The 24,793-nt window shown below is 34.4% G+C and overlaps 3 protein-coding genes across 3 annotated transcripts; 1 reads left to right on the forward strand and 2 right to left on the reverse strand.

Annotated features, from left to right (window-relative positions):
- Positions 1–294: 294 nt before the first annotated feature.
- Positions 295–2,749, forward strand: LOC117906264 (thaumatin-like protein 1). The gene is made up of 3 exons (XM_034819241.1): positions 295–662; positions 747–1,419; positions 2,365–2,749. The coding sequence occupies exons 1-3, from the start codon at positions 596–598 to the stop codon at positions 2,570–2,572; spliced, it is 948 nt and encodes a 315-aa protein (XP_034675132.1). The 5' UTR covers positions 295–595; the 3' UTR covers positions 2,573–2,749.
- Positions 2,750–12,892: 10,143 nt separating this feature from the next.
- Positions 12,893–18,916, reverse strand: LOC117906696 (endoplasmin homolog). The gene is made up of 15 exons (XM_034819838.1): positions 18,779–18,916; positions 18,149–18,269; positions 17,911–18,064; positions 17,744–17,824; positions 17,542–17,653; positions 17,313–17,439; positions 17,085–17,223; positions 16,123–16,240; positions 15,795–15,982; positions 15,463–15,678; positions 15,198–15,363; positions 14,875–15,016; positions 14,607–14,757; positions 14,077–14,481; positions 12,893–13,425 (listed from the first exon to the last, which is right to left on the reverse strand). The coding sequence occupies exons 1-15, from the start codon at positions 18,843–18,845 to the stop codon at positions 13,159–13,161; spliced, it is 2,454 nt and encodes an 817-aa protein (XP_034675729.1). The 5' UTR covers positions 18,846–18,916; the 3' UTR covers positions 12,893–13,158.
- Positions 18,917–20,201: 1,285 nt separating this feature from the next.
- Positions 20,202–23,965, reverse strand: LOC117905952 (54S ribosomal protein L24, mitochondrial). Its single transcript, XM_034818845.1, has 2 exons — positions 23,618–23,965; positions 20,202–21,048 (listed from the first exon to the last, which is right to left on the reverse strand). The coding sequence occupies exons 1-2, from the start codon at positions 23,800–23,802 to the stop codon at positions 20,583–20,585; spliced, it is 651 nt and encodes a 216-aa protein (XP_034674736.1). The 5' UTR covers positions 23,803–23,965; the 3' UTR covers positions 20,202–20,582.
- Positions 23,966–24,793: the final 828 nt, after the last annotated feature.

Below are 24,793 nucleotides of genomic sequence, written 5' to 3' on the forward strand. Positions count from 1 at the left end.
GGGAATGTATCAGATTTTAAAGTTTTAACGTAGTATATTTCTCATAGTTTCAGTCAAAGTTCTGAATGGTGTCGTATGTTAAGCATGTGTACTGAATTCCATTACCTCATTTGAATTAGGAACCCAAAGTGAGACTGGGTGAGTCTAGTCCAAGAGCAAAAATTAATTTAAAAAAACGTTTGCCTAACACGCAAGGTTGGGTCCGGCGGGGCATATAACCGCAACTTTCCAAGCTTTGGTATCCCCTAACATTTAGTATGGTACTACAGTAGATTTTATTCTATTCCACCTCCCCCCATGCCCCCCACATATTGTAAACGGTACAAAGAAGCTGCCCCAAGTAGTTATATCTTTTTCCCTATCAACAACCACCTTCCTTCTCCATTCCTCTCATAAAAAGTCATAATTTGGTGATCTTATAAGTCGGAAAGCCCAACCCATTTCTCCATTCCTCTTCCTTCACTGCAATCACCTCTTCAATGCACCAACCCTTCTTCCATCCAAGCAAGATTTAACATTCACCTTCTACAGAATCTATATCAGATAGATAGCTAGCTAGACGGTATATCCATCATATTTGCAAGCATCTCTTCAAATGAATCCCATCTTCTCCGGTTTCTTCTCTCGGTGCTCGGCTCTCGTCTTGATTCTACTCTTGAGAGGTAAAAATGCGAAAAGATTTTGACTTTACAATCTTGGTTTGTATGACACCATTTTGATGTAGTGAAGCTTTTACTGTTGAACAGGTGTTTCGGGGACCACGTTTGCGATCACAAATAGATGTGATTTCACGGTGTGGCCTGGAATACTATCCAATGCGGGAAGCTCCAGATTGGAAACTACCGGATTCGAACTCTCTTCCGGCGGGTCTCGTTCCCTTGAAATTCCGGTAGGCTGGTCAGGGAGGTTCTGGGGCAGAAGCGGTTGCACATTCGACGCCACCGGCCACGGGAACTGCACAACCGGGGACTGCGGCTCAGGCCAGGTGGAGTGCAACGGTGCTGGCGCAATCCCTCCGGCGACTCTAGCCGAGTTCACAATCGGCTCCGGGAGCCAGCAAGACTTCTACGACGTCAGCTTGGTAGATGGCTACAACCTACCCATGATCGTGGAAGCGAGTGGTGGCACCGGCTCATGCGCGTCAACGGGCTGCGTCAACGACTTGAACCAGCAGTGTCCGGCGGAGCTGAAGGCCAACGAGGGCCAGGCGTGTAATAGTGCATGTGGGGCATTTGCGAAACCGGAGTACTGTTGCAGCGGTGCGTATGGATCACCGACGACTTGTAAACCGTCGGTGTACTCAGAGATATTCAAAACAGCATGCCCCAAGTCGTATAGCTACGCTTACGACGACGCTACGAGTACATTTACGTGTAGCGGAGCAAATTATATGATTACATTCTGCCCTTCATTGACAAGGTAAGGATTCTAATCTTTCCCTTACTGTGTGCCTTTCAAGCTTATTCATTATCAGCATCTTTCCACATTTAGAATCCGAATCCTACGTGTAAATTGCAAAATTCTATGCTTCCTGCTGTGCCTCTTAAAAGACTCCACTTGTTTGTTTAAACCCACCAATCAACACATTTTTAGGAAATAAATTATTAATTGCCAAACAATCATAACAAGGGGTTGACTAAGATACCTAAATCACCGACTCAACCGTAGGTTTTGGAAAGTAAATTGACAAAACTTCAAGAATAAAATGTACTTGAAGGAGAATATTCATGTACTTAGTACCAAAATTCTAATCATTATTAGAGAAGGTAATGATAGGTTTTGTATTAGATTGGTACAACTAAATAAACTCAAACATGGTGTATAAATTGTCTTTTAGAAGGATACTCTGAGAGATAAATTGGACCAACTTTTTCCTATTTTGAGATAAAAATATAAATCTAGGAAAAATAAAATAAAATGTGAGGGTGCATCTTAGGTATGCATTCCCTCATCTCAAATAAATAAAAGGCCTTTCATGTGAGGTGGCATGTGATGTCACTAATTAAAGTGACTTAATGTCAGCCTTGTGTAAGGCACACGAAGACAGGGTTTGATGGATCCTGTGCCATTCTAATTACTGGCTTTGGAAATCCATCCATGTTTCTTCATCAAAACACAAGCTCTTGTGGGCGCCATGACTACAACCTTGCAACAGATGATTCGCTTGCCTAATCAAACTCCAAAGGACTGTTATTCAATTTTTTATTTTTTTTTATATTAATTTCTTGAATTTCAAATGCACGAGTAATTGGATCTCTTGAGAAAATGGTTTAGAATGATATGAATATTTGGACAGATGCTTTCATTAAATAATAAGTCAACGATGCTAACATTCGAATCCTTTTTCAACTCTCGTGTGTACAGTCAAAAGTCTTCAAGGGATTCATCCCCGGTGACCACAGGAACCCCGGCAGCTGGGTCATCAGCGGAGGACCCGACGGTGCTCAATGCTCCATGGTTATCAAACTTCATCACTGGGGACTCCTCCAGGACCCTTTCTTCTTTTGCACTGCATTCTACATTGATTGCTTCTGCAATTTCCTCTCTCCTTCTCTTTTTTCTTTCTTTATAGTTTCTCTGTCCATTCATATCCAGCTTTAGCCTTTAGCATTGGTGGGTTGGGATCTGCAACATCATTTTAGACCCCAATTTTCCATGTGCCACATGTATAGGCGATTGAATTTTCATTCAGAAACACTGAAATATATATAGATATATATATATATGTTAATTTTCGTTGTTTTTTCTCTTTAGTTTAGTGTGAAGCCAAGAATCAAAAGGGTAAAGCTTATATGATATTAAATTTAGAGGAAAGAGAGACAGCGTTTGCTTTACTGTGAATCCGAGTATAATGATCAATGGCTGCATGAAGAAAGCCTACTTTGCTGGAATTGCAAGGCTGGTAGTGCTGTGATTTTTTTGGCTTCATAATGAATCAAGCCCCATACTCCATCATGTCTTCCCCCTTTTTTCTTTATATTAAATTTCTCCATTAATTTCTAGGTGTCTGGTTTCTTTTTCCTCAAGAATACACATACAACAATCGGCACCGACCTTCATCGTCCTCATTTTTAAAATCCCAATAACTACCAACCTGCCTTAAGCTTTGCGCTGACTTCGATCCACCACCCGCCGGCCTCTCATCAATTTGGCTTGCCATGTGATGATGCCAATAAAATGGGTTAAGGGAATCTGTAATGAAAAAGTTAAATCCTAATATTTTAAATTTTTTAACATATAACTTATTCAACTACCCATTTTTCTAAAAACTTAAACCCGTAAGATTTGAATCTAATATGCATATTATGCTCTTAAACACACGTGAAGACAACGTAAAGAGAAGAGGAAAGAAAAGAGACAAATAAATGCAATTAACCCTTTTGGACCACAAACATGTGAATGATAATCTTACATTCAACTGATATCATGTTGAATTATCAATGTTCTTAAAAACTTAATCCTAAGAAGGATTTCGATGTGCATATCATATTCTTAACAATTGATAATTATATACACAAATACATGAAAATATCTAACAAACATGAGAAGATGGGAGAGCAGACGGGGGAGAAACTTGCGGTTCTCCGTAAATGGTAGTTGCGTGCATATAAAACTTGAATGCTGATTGAAATGCATGGTGGACAATCTCCCTCAAAGTCTAAAGCCTATGGTTGAATTAATTCTAAGTTCGTTGCGAGGTGGGTGCAATATGCGTATTGTCTTTTGTGCTACCGGAACCTCATCTTCCAATGGCTTGCGTTTCCTTCATTTTCACATATTAGATTTTTCATTTTTAAAGTAAATTAGTTGAATTTATAAATCATGGTAGGCAGTTGAACTAAACAAAGACAACAGTAGTAGATCCATTCCCTAAGATTTAGGTAAGACAACGACAACTTGAATTTTTAGTCACTAACCATAATCACATCACACTAATATGTAAAACATTTTTAATTTTTATGAATATGGTTTTACATGTTATGGTTTCCTAATGCAGATTTGTATTGGTTCATAGAATTAGCACGTAGAAATGGAAGACAGGAAAATTAAATACTTTCATGTCAGTGCTCTGTTTGGGCGTGAGGAAAACCAAGGAAAAGGAACAAAGGGAAAATGAGGAATCTGAACTAAAGCAACGGCAATGGCTTGGATAAACTATAGGTAAAATTTTAAAAAGCAAGAAGAGATACTCTTTGTTAACAATGGTGAAATAATTAAGAGTGGCATTATCTGAAGAGAATCATATCAGCTTCTTTTGGGAGTAGGCAGCTTGGAAATGGGTCTTTGTTTATTCATGGCCGGCTGCATTTAAATATGCTTGAATGTGTGGGTTTAGTGCCCGAATAAAAGCTAACGAATCTTCGATTTTGTCCAAAGTTCCAATGCGCTCTATTAGCGTTTATAATATAAGCAAGACTAGGGTCTAGTAATGATGGTGTCTAAAGTATTTAGAACGCATCTTCAAGATTATATGATTAACTTGTATCTTCAAGATGAAGTAGACAATGTACCTCAAATTGTTGAAAAATCAATTCCTAGATTCCTCCGATTAATTGAAGATTTAAATTAAATTTTGATGGTTCCAATGATAAAGAATAAAAGCATATAAGATGGGTTATTAGAGACTTTAGTGGAACAATAAAAATGACAAGAAGTAAATATATTGATAATGATACTTCAATAATTATTGTGGAATGTATAACTTAAAAAAGGAAATGATGTGTTAACTATCAAGAACAATAAGTTCTTAAACCTAAAGATTGAAGGTGACTTAGATGGTGTTTGTTTTTTTAGTTTTTTGCTGAAAGTAATTTGTTTTTAGAATTTAGGTTATTTATTTTTCTACTTTTTCATGATTTATTATAAACTTTTTACTAAATAGAAAAAGTTAAAATATGTAGCTTTTTCTAAAAAAAAAAATAATAACATATTGTTTTTTTTTTTTTTTGCTTTTTAATACTTAATATAAATAAAATACTACAAAAACAAACAACCTAATATTTAACATTATTAAGCATTAAGGTTCTATTTAGAATTAAGTAAAAAAACAAACACCACCAGAAATAATAATAATAAAAAAAAAATATTCCTAATTTTATTATGTTATTAATTGTGAATATTAGAAGTTATTTCGGGATCTAAATATTTATGATTATGGTTATATTTATAGGGGAGTAAATAGAACGATAGATTGTTTAGTTAAGAAATGTATTTATAATATAAAGTTGATCATTTGATGGTTAAATTTTTCTAAAAATATTATAAAGTTTGGTTTTAAAGATTATTATAACTCATTTTTCAATCCAATTTATAGATATTTTGCATCGTAGTCTCTTTTCATTGAAAAAAGAAAAAAAGAAAAAAGGTATTAATATGGGTGCCATCCATGGTGTTTAAAATGTTAATGGGCCTGTGTAACGATGGCGTTGAAATGTGGCCTGCATTCAGGCCCAAATCTTAACGGGCCTGAGTAATGATGGTGTTCAAGCGTAAGACCCATCACAACAAATGCACTTACTTTCCAATTCTCATTTAACACATTAGATGTGTGTTCACCCTAGCCCTATGACCAAGTCAAGTCATACTATTTGTGTAGCATCATGAAAAAATAATTTTAGCTTGGAAGGAACTGACAACTATAAACTTTTGTGCAAGCCCAACTCTATACACTAATTCATCTATAATCCAAACCCTAGATGCATTAGTAGACTATTGATCATGCACTAAAATAAATAAATTGGTCCATATTTTGCAATGATTCTCATCATCTACCAACGCATTATCAAGATAAATGTCTATAGAGTATTTGTTTTAAGCGCACAATCCCAATAAAAGTTGTAGGCAAAGATAAAAATGATGCCAAAATGATGTTTGAAACTTGTAGATGAAGATAAACGAGTTAATGAGAATCCTATAAAACCATCGATTCAACCTCGATTGAGAAGATAAGATCCACTGGGATAAGAATCATGGACAAGAATCGTGAGATACTTAGTATGTGATTATTAATAAGGGACAAGAAATAAAGACTTACTAGGAGGTCTTGTTGATTAAAAGCAATTGAAATGGAGAGAGATATTTATGTGGTGTTTTTTTTTTTTTTTTTTTTTTTGTTGCTTAAAACAATTTGTTTTTAGAATTTAGGTTGTTTGTTTTTCTACTGTTTCATGATTTATTATAAATTTTTTACTAAATAGAAAAAATCAAAATATGTAACTTTTTCTAAATAGAAAAAATAACATATTGGTTTTTCTTTACTTTTTAATACTTAATAGAAATAAAATATTATAAAAACAAACAACATAATATTTAATACTATTAAGCATTAACGTTCTATTTAGAATTAAGTAAAAAAATAAACACTACCTAAATGTCATTTAAGAAGAGATGAAGTCCTTAAATGAGAATCTCCTTTTATAACTTAGATGATGTTTGTTTGCTTTTTTTTTTCTTTTAATTTTAAATGGAACTTAAAACTAACTAGAGCTTAACAGTGTTAAGTATTAAGTTATTTTTTTAATATTTTATTTTTATTAAGTATTAAGAAATAAAAAACCAATTATGTTTACTTTAGTTATGGTGATTTATTTTTAGCATTTAGAGAAAACCAAATATTTTAATTTATTCTATTTGGTAAAAGAAAATTTAAAAATAAGTAATAAATAAAGAAATTAAAAAATAAATTATTTGAAATTTGAAAACAAGTTACTCTTAGTAAAAAGCTAAAAACAAACAAAGAAATAACACTTTAGTAAAATTACTTAAAGAGTAAGGGATATTGGAAAAACAAAGGATATTTGTATTGAAGATATAAAGAAAGTAGCTCACAATATCCATGGAACAAATCAAGATTGGTTGTGAAGGGATTATCATATAAAGAGTATCGACGGTGAAAAAATATTTTCATCTATTGTGAAGATAACTTCATCATAATTGTTCTAGGATTAACTGTCAATTTGGATATGGAAGTTAAACAACTTGATGTAAAGACTGAATGTCTCTGTAGTAACCTAGATGAGGAAAGCTACATGGAGCAACCTAAAGGCTATAAAGCTAAATAAAAGAAAATCTTGTTTGAAAGCTGAGAAAGAGCCTACATGGGCTCAAGAAAGCATGTGGGGAATGGTACAAAAAAAAAATTCAACTCCTTTTATGGAAGCTAATGGTACAATAAGACTACTCCCGACTAGTGTGTTTGAAAAGAAATTTTTTTAGTAATGATTTTTGTTAATCTCTTTGTCACACCCCAAAACCCACTACAATGGCATTATGATCATTTCACACCTCAAACTCAAAGGCTCAAAGTGAAAACAATATAAACATTCGTATTATAACCGAAAATTTACCAATTACCAAATTCTTATTCGGAGTAGTATAACAAAATTCTAAAATCTCCAAGTATCAACTTCAAAAAAAAAAAACTAATACATCAACCAAAGTATTATTGTCCAAATAACTCCAAATTCAAAATAATTCAAACGAGAATTAACTTTTAACATCTAAACAATGTCCAAAATAAAGAGAGTTTAAACAAATGTCCTAATAAAGCCAAATTTCTCTCTTAATGATCACTCCTCACCCGAACTGAGGTTACCTAAAAGATTATCAATAAAGAGGGATGAACTCAAAACCCAATAAGGAACATTAATACAGTTTCATGGATCAAACATTTTCAATCATGCTTACAAATAAAAGGTATAACATATACTTATTTTCATAAAAACTTGAGTTCAAAATGCTAATACAATCAAACTTTTCAAGAAAACTTTTTCATATCCATTCCAAAACAATTTCTCATCAAAACCAAATCAAATACATTCAAAATATCTTTACTTTGATTATTAAATAATAAATGGTGTCCACTTAGGTGGAACTTCACAAATGAGTGACTAGTTTCAAATTTGTTTTAGTTAAGGTGAACAAAACCAAATGTCAACAATTATAACTCATTGACTTAAGGTCATAAGGTCTGTTAGAAAAATTAGGTTAATCCAACCTATGGTAATCACCCTAGAGGAGGGGAGGGGAGGGGGGGTGAATAGGGTGATGGTTTCTTTTTACAAATTTAAACTATGTGAATGTAAGAGACAATTATATGCAAGTATATAATAAACAATATAAAAACAATTTCATATAAATAAAAAGAGTAAGGAAGAGATAATGCAAACACAAGATTTTATAGTGGTTCGGCGCAACCTGACCTACATCCACTCTCCTCTAACTTCAATCCCAAACTTGAGGTTCCACTAATTCAAAGCTTCCAAACCAAGTCTTCAAGCAATACAATTGGATTATGGTTCCAATTCACCCTCTTGGACTTTTGGCTCCAAGCACCCTTTACACTTCTTAAGAGATATCTCACTCTTGAACAACCCCTCAAGTGATACCCCATACTTGAGAAACTTCCTCTCAAATATAGACTGGTTGAGCTGGCGGTCAACCGGTTCCTCATCCGGTTTAACCAGTTGAGCCATTTTTGGCTCAACAACCAACTTTTTCAACTTAAAACCTTTTAAAACAAGTTTGAAAAACATTTAACACAAGGTTTTAGTTGAAAACATGAAATCATCCAATTTTGAAAATATTTCAAACAAATAACTCTTAGATGATTTTGGTGCATAAGTAAATAATGTAATGCATGAAAATCCTAGTGCACCAACAACCTTTCAAAGAGATCTTATGAAGCTTGAGTTTTGAAAAACACTTCTCTTTGAGGTGATTTTCTTCTTCATGATTTCTCTTTGGCTTGATTTGTCTTTGTGATTACCACTTTGGAAATCATCTTGCCTAATCACACTTGAAATATAATCATTAGTTCTAAATCTTATTTTGTTATCATCAAAATCAAGATTAACCAAACATTGGTTTCACAAGGTTAACTATTATAACCCATTGACAAGGGTCATATAATATAAACTATTATAACCCGTTGACTAGGGCCGAAAATGTCAACAATTATAATCCGTTGACTAGGGTCATATAATCCAAAGTCAAACACTTTATTTCATTAATTCAAACTTACAAAACAAAATATCATATCTCCTCAATTTTTCATTTTTCATAGACAAAGAAAATTCTCAAATATACTTTCCATACAAAACACATATTTGATCCATGTGAAAAGATAAAAATAATATTTTTACACATTTTAAAATACAATATAAAAAGCAAATTATTTTCTTTTATAAAAATCTGCATTAATTTTCCTTACCTTAAAGAAGCGCTCAAAAACTTGAAGTGTTTAACTCTGAAGAATTTCCTCCTCGTCTAACATAATATCATACACAATATTGATTATTAATTATTTATCTAAATATATAAATTTTAAAATCCAAAAAATATTTTACTTAGTATTAAGGATTTTAATTAATTTATCATGCTAATATTATTACTATCCAATATTATTTTTCAACTTACTAAACAATAAAAAATTAATTTAGTAAGTTTACAAATTATTGTAAAATTCATTTTCTTTCCTAATCTTACTCCCACTATTTATTTCTTTATATACTTAAATTAAATTAAAACATATACAGGAAACTATTATTATTATTATTATTATTATTATTATTATTATTTTCATAATCCAATTGTCACTTAACCACAATTCCACCCTGACACCCCATTATATATATATATATCTACAACACCATCATTCCAAGCCACCAACTACACCCATTATTATTATAATAATAATAAATCTTTTTTTTTCTTCTTTTGTTTTTTCCTTTCTAGACGTCCACACGCATCCTTGTTTTTTTTTTTAAACCCTCTGCTACACGACACACATCTACATTATTTTTCTTTTCTTTTCACCATTCCAGAAAATCACACTACTCTTATTTTATTATTATTTTTTTCTAGATCTATTCATTTGAGTAATTAAAAGTTGTCGATCTTGTTAAGATTTTTAGGCTAATCCAACCAATGGTAATCACCCTAGAGAGGGGGGGAGGGGTGAACAGGGTGATGGTCTCTTTTTGCAAATTTAAACAAGTGAATGCAAGAGACAATTATATGCAAGTATATAATAATCAATATATAGACAATTGCATATAAATTAAAGAGTAGGGAAGAGATAATGCAAACACAAGAGTTTAGTGGTTTGGCGCAACCCGGCCTACATCCACTCTCCTCTAGCTTCAATCCCGAGCTTGAGGTTCCACTAATCCAAGGCTTCCAAACCAAGCCTTCAAGTAATACAATTGGATTATGGTTCCAATTCACCCTCTTAGACTTTTGGCTCCAAGCACCCTCTACACTTCTCAAGAGATATCCCTCTCTTGAACAACTTCCTATCAAGGATTTACAAATAAAAGATCTCACAAAAATCCTAGCACAAGAACTTTAAGCTCAAATGATACAAGAAAAACTAAGATAGAATGGTGCACTAAAGATATGCAAGTTTTGAAATAATGGTGCACTAAAAAATACTCTTCCAAGGCTCAAATATAATCAAGAAAGATTTGGGAAGGTTAAGCTTCTTAAACAATGAAGATTAGAGCCTTTTTATAGAAGAGAAAAGTCAAACTAGCCATTTGGGGGTTCGACCGGTCGAGCTAGGGGTCGATCGGTTGACTAACCGTTAGCATTTAATGCTTGGCAGGTGACCGTTAGCCTCAACCGGACCTCGACCGGGAAGATAATCAGCTCGACCAGGAAGAGAAGGTCACTGGGAGAGAGAGAAACTTTTTGGCCTCCCTCAACCGGTCCTCGACCAGAGAAGCACAACTGGTCAACCGGTTCCTCAACCAGTTGAGCCATTTTTTGGCTCAACACCCAACCTTTTCCAACTTAAAACCTTTTAACACAAGTTTGAAAAACATTTAACACAAGGTTTTAGTTGAAAACATGAAATCATCTAATTCTAAAGATATTTAAAACAATATTACTCTTGGATGATTTTGGTGCATAAATAAATAATGAAATGCATGAAAGTCCTAGTGCACCAACAACCAAAGAAATCTTATGAAACTTGGGTCTTGAAAAACTCTTCTCTTTGAGCTGGTCTTCTTCTTCATGATTTCTCATTGGCATGATTTGTCTTTGTGATTGCCACTTTGGAAATCGTCTTGCTTAATCACACTTGAAATATGATCATTAGTTCTAAACCTTATTTTGTTATCATCAAAATCAAGATTAACCAAATCTTGGTTTCACAGATCTTCATTAATAAATCAAACTATATTCATAAATTTTTAATCTTTTTGACCTATAAATTTATTAAAAGAACTCTAATCAAAATTGAGATATTCCAAAGAATATCTAAAGTGTTCAAAACTAATTAACAAATATAAAATATTAATTTAAGGATTAAAAAAAATCTTACCTGAAAAATTGATTTTCAAACCCTAAACCTTCAAATCTTCAGCCATATGATCTCTTTTTTATCTCTTTGTAAAAAAGATTTTGTGAATAGAGAAGGTATGAAAAATCTAATTTATATCAAGGGGTTTTAAATACGAAAAGATATTTTTACCCTTATTAAATTACTTTAATTAATTAATAATTTTTAAATTACAATTTTACCCTTAAATTGGGTTTGGGGCATTACACTCTTACTTTATGTGGATGATCTATTAACTGGTAATCATAAAACTGCTAAAGTTAGAAGAAAGAACACAGTAAATTTTTTTCCACAAAGTATGAAAAACTTTGGTTCTGGTGGGAAAGGTATATGGAAAAAGTTATGAAAGGCTTCAACATAAGCAAGTAAAACCAGTTGTATATCTACTTGCTAATCATTTAAACTTGTTCCAAGCAATGCCCTCCAAATGACAAAGAGAATGAAGAAATGAATAATATGCCTTATGAATACATAATTGGTAGCTTGTTGTATGTTATGGTATGTATAAGAGCTCATTCATGTAGATATTGTCCGCTTTGGGCCCAAAAGGGCTCTCACTACTTTAAAACGCGTCTACAGGGTTACGAGGAGTACGAGAAGTCCATACTTATATGGTGCCAAGAACTTTCCCCCCTATCCGATGTGGGATGTTACAAACAACCCCCCCATGTAAACACAACGTCCTCGTTGTGTCCCACGGGATTGTGGGGTCAAATAGACAAACACCCTTACAGGGCCAAACAAACTCCACATTGAGGTCGGGGATCGGCTCTGATACCATTTGTAATGACCCGCTCTCAACAGTGTAGATATTGTCCATTTTGGGCCCAAGGAGCTCTCACAGCTTTAAAACTCGTTTATAGGATTATGAGGAGTTCATACTTATATAGCGTCAGGAACTTTCCCCCCTATCTCATGTGGGATGTCACAATTAGTATTCATAGTCGGTGGTTATCTCTAATTTAGACAAAGAACATTAAGCAACAATGGAATAGATTCCCATGTATCAAGAGCTACTTCCGAAGTATGTTTATGTTTTAGAAATGGAAAACATGCATTAGATGGTTTTATAGATACAATGAGGCTAGTCATGTTGATTCTAGAAAGTCCATATTGGAGTACTTGATTACATTTAAGGAAGGATAGTTTCATGGCATTCTCAACTACCATATATATTGCTTAATCTATTAATGAGGCCTAGTATATTGCTATATTAGAGTTTGTATCTTATGGACTTTCAACCCAGATAGTTTCAATTTCAACTATCTGTATAGAAGTTCATGCATAAGCCCTGAAACTTCCTAGACCTAGCTAAGCTCTATATACAAATGAATAGGATTTAGAAGCTCCATGGACGAGGTTCAGGCGTTTGTGCAAAGAGTATTCGTTTATGGAAGTAAGGCATACTAAACGAATTTCCATTTTTTGTTCTGATGGGTTTCCAATTTCCAACAAAAGAGGCTTGAGTCCAATTTCCTTCTTCATTTGCACCAGAAAGTGTAATATCATTTGAAGCTATTTCTTTAGGCATTTAAGAGTAGAATGAAATGAGAAAATTGAGGAACAAGACTATTTTGCATAGAAAGAAAAACAAAGACGGCAGCCACTTGTCTGCACCTTCCGTTGAACTAAATGCTAGAGGCAAAATTCTTGTCAACTATGTTTACATTGATCCTATAATTTAGCATCCTCACCGGACCCCACAAAACACAAACCTAAATGCAACATTTATGTCTCAGATTCTCTCATTCGACTCGATTACAGAAACCCCTCTCACAAGAGGTGGAAGTGCCATCCATCATTCAAGCTATCTACAACTCATCCTTGAGTGTGTCTGCATCAGCAGCAGCATCATCACCCTTGGAAGTGGAAGCTTCTTTCGATTCTGCCTCAGCCTCAGCCTCAGCCTCCTCTGCTTCATCTTCCTCTTCCACTGCTGCATCAGGGCTGATGTTTAGGCTTGACTTCACTGAATCATAGATATTAGAGGCAAAATGCTTGGGGTCACTGAGCAGGAAACCACTCTCCATGAGTGCTGTTTGGTACATGAGCTGTGCTGTTTTCTTTACGCCCTCATCCTGAAGGGAAGGCAAGTAAGTCGTTGTGAGTAGCAGACTAAAGATATATTGCATGTTCAATTAGTTTTTTTAAGTAATGCATATAGGACTCTGCTATACACCATAGCATGCAGAAGAACAATGATGCAAGTCATCATTTACAAAGCCTAAGAACAGTCACAATTAAATTCTTTTTCCAATATCCTAACATTAGAAAAATAAGAAGGCACTCAATGAATCCACCACCTTCATTGATCCAAATCCAAAACCTAGTAAAAGACCCAAAACCACCCTGTGCATCTCAAGTTTCTCCCTAGAAAGTATTAAGACAGATTTATTCTACCTTGCTATTGAAAATATCACATTATTAACCATTCTAAGCATCAAGAGGATAAGAACATAGTTCAGACCAAGGTAAAATATCAGAATTTCATGATACACCAACCAAATAAAGAACATAACTTTCCAGTTATTATAAATAACAACCAAATGTGGACAAAGATCAATATATTAGAAAGATGCATGAGATTGAAACAACTTTTTTCATTGACTGTGCATCATGTATTCATAAAGATACATTTTAAGTGTGCCATGCTCCTACATAACCAGGTGTATACTTCTAAGAAATGCATAGACAATTAAGTGAATGACAAAAAAGTCTCTAAAACATACCTCACTGTCCTTAACTACTCTTTCCTGAAGCTCCTTGATGATCGGATGCCTTGGGTTTATCTCAAGCACCCTCTTGCCACGCATATATGCTTGCTTGCTGGCATCTGAAAGAGTCTGTGATTGCATGATTCTCTCCATGTTTGCACTCCATCCATATTTTGATGTAACAACCACACAAGGGGTGTCAGCCAGACGGTTGCTTATTTTCACATCATCAACATTCTCACTGGCAAGAGCACTCTTCCACCATTTAGTCAGATCTTTGAATGACTCTTTAAGATCCTTATCTTTTGAGTCCTTCCCAAGTTTCAGGCCCTCCTTTGACACATTCTGGAATTTTTTGTCTTCATAGTCCATCAGGTATTGCATCAGGTACTCATCCACTGGGTCAGTAAAGAAAATAACCTGCAATAGAATGATTCAGAAAGAAAACAAGAAGTTAAAAACCAAGGATAGTACCTTAGGAAAAGAATAAGACCAGACTAATCAAGGACGGTTGAAAAGCAAGTAGTTATCTTTTCCAATCATACCTCATAATTCTTCTTTGTAAGCCTCTCAAGGAATGGAGACTTCTCCAACTGCTCCTTGCTGTTACCGGTGATGTAGAAGATATCCTTCTGTCCTGGTTTCATTCTTGAGATATATTGATCAAGTGAAGCCAATTTGCCACCTGACTTTGTGCTGTAAAAATAGAGCAAAATACCAAATAAAGCACGTTCAGGGAGATGCAAGTGAATCAAAGAACAGCTAGAAAACTAAAACAGAATATGCTGAATGCAAAAAAAAAAAAAAAAATACCTTTCAAATCTGAGAAGCTTGGCCAAGCGGTTTCTGTTGGATGCATCTTCAATAATACCAAGTTTTATGGACTTGCCAAACTCATTCCAGAACTTTGCATACTGACCTTTCTTCTCATCATCATCACTGGACTTTTCAACATCTGCAATATATTGGAATTCAACATCAATAAAGATGGCAAGAGAAATGAGAGAGCAGCAACAGTTACTAGAATCCATTGCAAGATAGGCAGCAATCAATTAAAATTTAAAAGCAAATTGCTTCTGGGAAAAAAATATTTACTGGAAGTTAGAAACAAGATTGTGACATTAACGACACCATACCTTTCTTGTCTTTATCATTAGACTCATCAGGATCCTCATCGGCGATCTTACGAATCATATCAAGGGCCTTGCGGATAAGCTTCTTCTTAATTGTTTTCAAACTGCTGTGTTGTTGAAGCATTTCTCGTGAAACATTAAGAGGTAACGTGTCGGAATCTACAAGACCCTGCTCAAAACATCACCCATTTAGAATCACTTCTAAACCTAATTCATAAATTCTCCAGTTTACAAGAACCCAATAGGAATTTATAAATTGATTTATTACCTTCAAAAAGTTCAGATACTTAGGCAAAAGCTCATCAAATTCTTCAGAAATGAATACACGTCTAACATACAACTTCAAGTTGGATTTCTTGGTGTTATAGTAACTCTCATATAGATCCTGAGGAGCCTTAGGAGGCACAAACAAAACAGCCTTGAACTCCACATCACCTTCAGCGGTGAAGTGACTCCATGATAGAGGCTTCTCTTCACTAAAATCCTGTTGAACAAGATAAAATATGTTATCCAACTGATGGAGAGAGTGATACTTGGGAAGCCAAAAAAAACAATCAGAGTATTTTGAAATGTAATGAAACCAAGGGAATTGGAATTTGCCTTAGCTAGAGACTGGTAGAATTTTGTGTACTCTTCCTCCGTCACCTCCTTTGGATTCCGTAACCATATAGCCTTCACATCATTCAAAAGCTCCCACTCATAAGTGGTTTCCTTCACTGTTTTTGATTTGGGTTTTTTCTCAGCATCATCTTCATCTTCCACTTCTTCCTCAGAAGAGCTGCTGTCAGCTGTTGCAGCAGTTGAAATAATCAGAAGGAGACCAGGAAAAGGTGATGAGATTATATGCAATTTTGAAAGCATGAGATTTTCATAACATCGCTAAAAAAAAATTTAAATTAAAATTAAAAATTTTAAAATTGACAATTACATGTTTCTTCTTCATCACTTGACTCATCTTCATCTGCAGGTACCTCTACATCAACCTCTTTGCTTGCCCAGAGGTATATGGGAAAGTTGATGAATTCAGAATATCTTTTCACCAACTCCTACAATTATCAAGGTAGCAAAATTAAAAACCTAAACCAGATATTTACAGCACAAGAATGCTCCCATATTCATTGGAAAAATAAAAAGCAAAAAGTAACTCTCTGATTATGTCAACAATTCAGAAATGGACTGTTTAGCAGCTTTAGCTTCCAGTAAATCTGATACATGTAAAATCAAGAGCTTCTAAGCAACAGAGGCTTAAAAAGCACAACAATTAACAGAACAAATTTAAACAAATTAATAACTGAGCTTGTTACATTCAATTTTTAATAATATGTAATAAAAAAGATTAATCATAATCCAACCATAAATTTTCAAGTTTGCAACATTTAACAAAACAAATCTGAGACAAACACTAAAGGAGAGAAAAGAGTCATATCTCAGACTGATTATCAGTCAATGAAAAAATATCATTAACTAGAAGATAAAAATCCTTAAATGCATTAAAAGTTCATAAACTTCTGCACTCTTTAGGCTTTTCTAACAACCATAATGGTACCTAATTACCCACCAGGGCGGAAAGAGGGAAGATAAACTTCAATATTGAATGACCCAAATTGGAAATTAGATCAATTCTAAAATGGCAAGAGCAATTCCATATTCATGTGAGGAGAGCCCACCAACATCAAGAAATGTTGTTCACTCAAGCAGCAGATAATCAATGTAAGGTAAATGATGCATCAGTGTTTTCCATATGCGGATAAGTGCATGATAGTCTCCCTTTCAACATTGCAACAATATGTATCATAAAAAACCAGCGCAGCAAATGTATGCCAAAGCATCGAGGATCAAGCGTGATACAACCAAAATTCATTTACCAATCAAAGACTTAAATATGCATACCTTTAATTTGGCCTCCTCCAAGTATTCCCCAGCTTCTTCTCTGAGATGCAATCTGATCTCAGTTCCACGTCCAAGTGGTTCATTCCAAACATCCTCAGAAATTGCAAAAGCTCCATCAGCTTTAGACTCCCATACATACCTGAATGGAAATTTGAATGATCATCAATCCATTTCATAAACCTCTGGTTCACAAAAAAAAAAAAAAAAAAAAATCTTCAAGAGGCTCACTGTTTGTCATCATTGTGTTTGCTAATGACTTCAACATAGTCTGCAACAAGATATACAGAGTAGAACCCAACTCCAAATTGTCCAATGAGATTAAGATCCCCACTGGTTTGCATTTTCTCCACAAAAGCTATATAAAAGAAAATTTAAATTAATATTCAATGATTCATTAAACCCCAAACTTCAGAATTCATTTCAGAACAAGATATTAGACATTGCAAAATAAAGATACCTGACGTTCCAGATTTTGCGATTGTTCCTAAGTTCTTGATTAAATCATCCTTTGTCATACCTATACCTCTATCACGAATTGACAGGATTTTCTTTTCCTTGTCTAATTTAATCTGCATTTTATCATATTATAAGAATTCAAACTGTCAGAAAAATTATAAACAAGAAAATACAAAATTTTTACAACAGTAATATTAACTAACCTGGATATCAAGCTTTGCAGTATCACCTTCACCTAAAATCTCCTTATCTGTGAGGGAAAGGAACCTAATCTTATCCAGTGCCTGAAATCAAGCAGAATTACCATTAAGTAACAGCCTCAGAAAGAAAGTTCCTAGAAACAAACAAAATAATACAAAATAATACTTACATCAGAAGCATTGGAGATCAACTCCCTTAAGAAAATGTCTTTGTTGCTATAAAGAGAGTTGATAATGATATCCATGAGCCGAGACACCTCAGCCTGAAACTCAAACTTCTCCGCATTGGCACGGAGATTTCTTTTGGAGATAGACTCAGCTTCCCTAAATCAAAACAGAAAAGCACTTGAGATATGTAAAACAAAAACAAACGGAAGAAAAAAAATGATTCACTAGAAAAGTAAAAACCTCTTTGCGACATCAGAATCAGTGGATAAACCATTTGGAACAGCTCCAATTTTCTCTTCAACCTTTGGTGGATTCACCAACTCTTCAGAATCAGCTTCTGCATTGGCGTGTATCTTCCGCCCTAAAGAAGCCAAGATCACGACCAGTGAATTCAGAACAAAACAAAAATTATCAAATATCAACATATTAGTAATGTAAATCAACACACCACATACAGGAAACTCAAATCTCGACCTAAATCATATATGAAGGCAACGATGTTTCACGAATAAAGAGAACAAATGCATTAAATAATATTTCTAGCATTCGCTTTTCTTTTTGCTCACTGTTTTGGAGAAGTAAAGGCTAACAATTTTCATCGACCTTCATTTCTTCACCCTCATTTTCCGAAGAGAAATGCAAGGTAAAATAGATCGGCTAACAGCGCAATGCAAGATCCGAAAGACAAGATTAAAGATCCACAAACAAGAAAAACACACAACAGTACAACAAGATCCATCACAAACTGCACTCACTAAACCTCCAAATATCTGGAAAAAAAAAAACCCTTGATCGAACATAAACCTAATTTCATTGTCCGGGAAACCCTAAAATTTGGAGAAGACATTGATAGCGAGTAACATTGCATACCTTGATCTGGAAGAAGGCAGAGAAGGCATAGCAAAAGCAGAGCGGAAGGGATCGTCCACTTCCTCATTGCTCTCTCAACGATTTCTTGTAGCTTCGCTCTGTAAAATGATCGCCTCACCGAAGGATGATGGATTAAGGCTTCAGTACTGCTCTTAATTTATATGACTAGATTATTATTAAGAAGAAAGAACAGGGTTGCCACGTCGCTGCAGTCCGAGATAACTCCTCCGATTGGCTTAATGTTTCCAGCGTGTATGATCTGACGGCTCCGCTTTCTTTTCGAGACAGGTGGCTTACTTCTATTGGAAAACGTTTTCCTCTTTGACGTGGAGGAACCAGTATTGTGGAGGACCCGAGGAAAGACTCGATGGCAAGACTTCGGGTCATCCATCAAGTTTCAAACTTTCAATAGTTCGGAAATTTCTAAGAATTTCGATTTTTTTTAATAAAGACGTGTGGTTTAAGTTCAAAAAGTTACCTGAATTCATAATTAAATCGGATTTACTTTAACATTCTGGATAATTAAAAAATATTAATGGATTATATGATTTCAATTATTCAATTTACTTGTCTGAACTAGAAATTAATTCGGATTTACTCAACAATCTGGATATGGAAAAATATTGATTGATAATTTGATTTCAGTTATTCAATTTACTTTTCATTTCTTATAGGTGTTAATCGATAGTGTGACTGATCCTCACGGCAAAGTATATTGTTCGGGTTATTTTTTAGAGATAACTAAACCCAATCATTCATTATAAAGGAAAATAAATGTGCTCTCAAATTTGTTAAAATGATGTCTAATTTATTGCTAAAAGTCAACAGACCAAAAATGAAGTTAAGAAAAAAGGAAAAAATCTTGAAGTTACATTTGGTTATCAGAAAGTACCAAAAATGATCTATTTTTTCTTCTCCACCATCTTCCCTCTTTATTTTCTTTCCCTCACATTTTTTCTCAAATTTTCCAAAAACCAAACTAGCCTAAAGCTCTTTTTGAAATGGCAATTAAGCCAAAAGTCATCATGTGTGATAAGAATTTATAGATTATAAGTAAGAATTTTTTATTTTTTATTTTTCACGCAAAATATATTTTCATGATATCAAAATTACCCTTTTAAAAAATCAAGATTTTAGCTTACCTTTATGATTAAAACCAAAACCAATTGCCATCTTATTAGGTTTTGCTGGCAATGAAAAATATAATTTAAAAATTTTCAACATTTACTTAATAATCAATCAGAATAAAGAAAATTATTCATTTTATTCTTGAAAGGAGAAAAACCAGAAAATTTCCATTACCCTATTTGAGATAAATGGTGCAGTTTATGGCAGAAAATGGTGAAGCAAGGACCTTAAAAGCTATTAGAACCTTTAATCCTAATTGTTCTATGAATTAGGAATTGAACAAAAGAATCAGACAGAACAGAGGTCGTGCTTCAAACAACATGAAGCAAGAACAGAATGGATTTAGTTTCAATCCTATGTTCTCAGTTCCATGAAAGGCTGTCCAACCCTTACTTATTCTGCTGATTTTCAGCCATTGTTACCTGTGCCAAAGTGAATAGCTTACCGCTAGGGCTCATCATCAAACCACGGTAATCCAATGGTTTGTTATCCAACAAGCAGCTGGAATGGATGACATAGGATATCATGCAATACATGTAAGATAAAAAAAAAAAAAAAAAAACCTTCTGGATCTCGGGCCAAAAATTGTTGAGATTAGAGCCAAAACTAAAAATCCTAAAACTGCAGTTACTTCTAATAGAAATGCCAACGTCCCTCCCTGGTGACAAGCACCAACTCAAGTGTTTGCGACCAACTGCTCAGGAGCATCAACATGTGAGCTCCCTTCCAGAACTCTTGCTGTGACCTCATTGGTTTCTTGAATGTCTGCACCTCCTTCCTCAAGCTGCACCTGTTTGCCAGACCCACCATATATCTGTCTTCTGGCTTCTCTGCGAGCTGCTCTCTCAGCTAGTTTCAGTTCTTTAAAGCCCTGTTCAAATTTTACTTCATCCTCAGGTGAGAAGAAAACTACATCCATCTCCCCAAGTTCTTCGTACATCTTCTCGATCTTTGCTTTCCAGAAGAGGCCCATTTCTGTGTCCATCTTGTGGTAAGGCGTCTTCAACAGGTATTCATCAATCCCACCTGCTTTGTCTATGCATCTGAGTGCATGCGTAGTGACCTTAACTCGAATGTGGCGGTCTAGGATGTAACTGAAGAGCCGCTTCTCCTGGACATTTGGCTTCCAACTCCTCCTTGTCCTATTTACCACCATTAAACAAAAAAAAAAATGATGAGCATGATGTACTCTGTCTTTCTTGTTTTATGAAACACATTTGTGTGTGTTTTGGAGGGGGGGGGAAGGTGGGCGTGGAAATGCTGGCAGAATCACAAGAGACATAAATGGATGAGGAAAAGACTGCCATTGCTACTGTAGTTGTAAAGGTCCCATCCAAGTTAACCACAATGCACAAAATTACACAACCAATGGTTATCATCTAATACTTACCTGGTATTGGCCCAAATCAAATGACACTCATAGTATCATGGAGCCAACAATATAATGTCACACAAAACTTAGCTGAGTGCCAATTAAGAATGAGCCCCAGCATTTCATTTTCAATCACTTTTCCAATCCTCCCCATTTCCTCTCTTCTCCAGAACCTAAGTTCTTCTTGTTTCAATTGAAGTCATTTCCTATCAGTAATTTGATGTTTCAGTCAGTTAACTCATCAAACAAGATGATCCTAAGATTAAATAATGGTGTTTTAAACTGAATTTATGGTTTCTTTTCTTCCCTCTTTTTATATCATGTAATGTTCTCAGTCTATCTAGAACATTTGTGTTAAGCTTCCAAATTTAGCATTTGATCCAAATAAATCATGTCATATAATCTGAAAGGGAAAAAGAACAATATATCTTGAACCATGGCATGGAAGGTTGCGATCATCATCAGAACAATCTAAATGAACCATGTGATTAATGAGATAACAATCATAATATAGCAACTTGTGGTAAAAAAACCCAGGCTGACCAATAAGATTAATCAACTTGTACAAAAAACCAATTACATACAGAAATCAAGCACCAACTCTACAAGCTCTTGGATAATACATCTACAAGTTTGCCCAGAAAAACTGAGAAAAAGTAAAAAATAGTTATGATGTTATCAATGCCTCATCCGAGCAGTAAGGATATGTCCATGCTAGAATTCATTTCCAATGAATTAGGCAATCCAAGGAAAATTTCCTTCTGCACAAGCTACCAAGTGATACATGACAAAGTTCTGAAGAACCATATCATGCACATAAACATACAGATGAATTATCTTTTGTCATCTCTATGTTTATGTGCATACCACAACCCTAGTGACACACAATATAGAAACCTCATATAGGCATTATTGGACCTGATAATATGCATTCACAGTTAAGATGGCTGAGATTGTGAATGATGAATGGAACTATAAATGAGCAGAGTGGCAAAGAGAGTGCTGGTCATACCACAACCCCTAATTCACCAAGACTTTCCTACCATGAACCACCAACCTCTGGCTCATATATCTACAAACCCCAGACAATGCCCATCACCACCAATGCTATAAAGCATCCAAGGATATTGTTTTACTGTTTTTGAGGACATTAGGGATACTAGGAATGGCCCAACATCTGACAAGGAGCAAATGATGTTGAAGTGATCATTAAGAAATGCCAGGGAAAGACTGCACATAGCGAATTAAAACAATTCTGGTGATTGTCAAAAGTGTCAACAATAAAGCCAGCAGACACCATTTGGGGAGCACATGGAGGGGCATGGGAACCATCAACCATTTCAGGATTTGGGCAACCTCTAATGAAGACGAGAAGTGTCATAATGTTACTGGACAAGTAGAGCATGGTTCTTTCGTGGGCAAAAAGCATAAGAAGGCTTGGAGAGTAGCACCCCTATGCTTCTTTTGGACAGTTTGGAAGGAAAGGAACATAACTATGGACTAAGATTTTATAGAAGATGATCTTTAGTCTCTAATTAGCTTCTTTGATTGTCATTATGGACAGGTGGTGTTTTTGGTAGCCCCTCTTGTTTTTTGTAGCTCTTCGTTTTTTCTTGGTTTTTCCTGTACAATTTGGGTCGCTCTTTTGATGCCTCCTTTTAATATGTATACTTTTTTACCTATCAAAAAAATAATAATCTTACTGGACAAGCAGAGAATTTTAAGAATGAATGCCTCCATAAAAACAATCTTCTCAAGCTGTCCAAATAATAGACTATTAAAAAAGCAGTTACAAGAAATGAGATATCACGGATATGGAATCTCCTGCTTTTGCTTAACAGAAATCTACACAGCTAACCACGTCCAAAGCACCCTTTAGAAGGAACCCTTGCCGCTCCAAATTATTGAACCTACATCATTTTATGCATGGTCGAATAATAATCCTACTCATAGCATCTCCATTTGAGAACAAAAGCCCCTCATTTCCCGGTTTCAAGCTTCGTAAAGCAGCATTTCACACTCAATTTCTATACTCTGTGCACCAATCAGCACAAAACCAAAAATCCACTAATTTCTACTAAAACCAAAATCCGAAGTAAAAATTTCCTCATTCAGCATTTCATCATCCCATACAGATCACAATATCCAGAGGCAATAAAAACATCCACGATTTTCACCTTCACTCAATTAAAGAGGCAGAATATAGACTGATGTTTTTCGAGATCTTCAGTTTTATCAGCAACCAAACATAGGCAAATTCCAAAAAATAAAAAATAAAACCTAAAAAATCAGTGTATTGAGCTACTAATTGAAATAAAAGGAGAATGAGAGGGACTAACTTGTTACCGCCGTCTTCGCTGACGCTGTTGCCGAACTGGATGTGGCGACCAGCATAGATTCCACGCTTGGCTCTACCCATCACCACCTTGCTGTCCGGAACATATTTCTTCAGCGATTCCTCCAATTTGCTGTCTCCCATTTTTTTCACGATCTTCTTCATCATCTCTCTCGATCTGAACGCCATTGATTGGCCTTCTAGTGTTCTGTGTACAGTTCTTGTGCTAGGGTTTGAGTCCGTCTAACATACACGCGACAGTATAGGAAATTGAAGCACTCAGCAAAACTCAAATGAGAACGGTGAGAATCGAGAACAAACGAGTAGCAAACGCTCGGCAAAATCCTGTACTACTCGTTTTTAGGGCCTCGGATCCTCGCCGATTAAAATATATATATAAATTACTTTTAAATTATGAGTGATTAAAAAAAAAATCCAAGTTTCACATTTCTTTGTTCATCTTTAATTTCCTTTTATATTTATTTTATAATATTTTTCCATTTTCCTTTTCATAAAAAAAAATATAGGAAGGAAAAAGATAATAAACATATAGTTTTAGTCATATCTTTTTACTTTTTTTAATTTATTTTTGTTTTTATATTTTATAATTGAAAAAGTTAAATTTTTATTCTTAGTTTTATTTTTTATTATTAATAATATAACATTTTAGTGACATTGTTGAAAGTAATTTACTTTCATTAAATTTAATATTTATAATAGTATTTTTAAAAAGTAATTTTTCATATGTTTGAAAGGGAGCTCTAACAAATTTTTTTTTTATAATTTTATATATATTTTAAAATTTTTATATGATATATATATATATATATATATACCATATTAAAATCATCTAAAAAATATATTTTAATATTTTTATTTTAAATTATATATTAAAATAAATTTTGACATGTTCTTGTATTTTCTTGAAGATATTTTTATTCAATGCATCCCCAATGTCCTTAGCTACTTTGTATATTAATGGTGTCCCTAGGCAAAAACCCAGAGTTATCCTTATGTTTTAAGTTAGTCAAAACATGTTCCATGTTCACAACATCAATTATAGAAAAAAACACTTTTTTATCATCTCTTGAAGAACATCTCAATAAAGAGACCGATTTTAAAGGTATCAAGATGAGTGTGAACTAGGGAAGTTTCCATTTAAAGAAACTATTTTAAGGTT

Source organism: Vitis riparia, chromosome 18 (genome assembly GCF_004353265.1).
Source record: "Vitis riparia cultivar Riparia Gloire de Montpellier isolate 1030 chromosome 18, EGFV_Vit.rip_1.0, whole genome shotgun sequence".
NCBI lineage: Eukaryota > Viridiplantae > Streptophyta > Magnoliopsida > Vitales > Vitaceae > Vitis > Vitis riparia.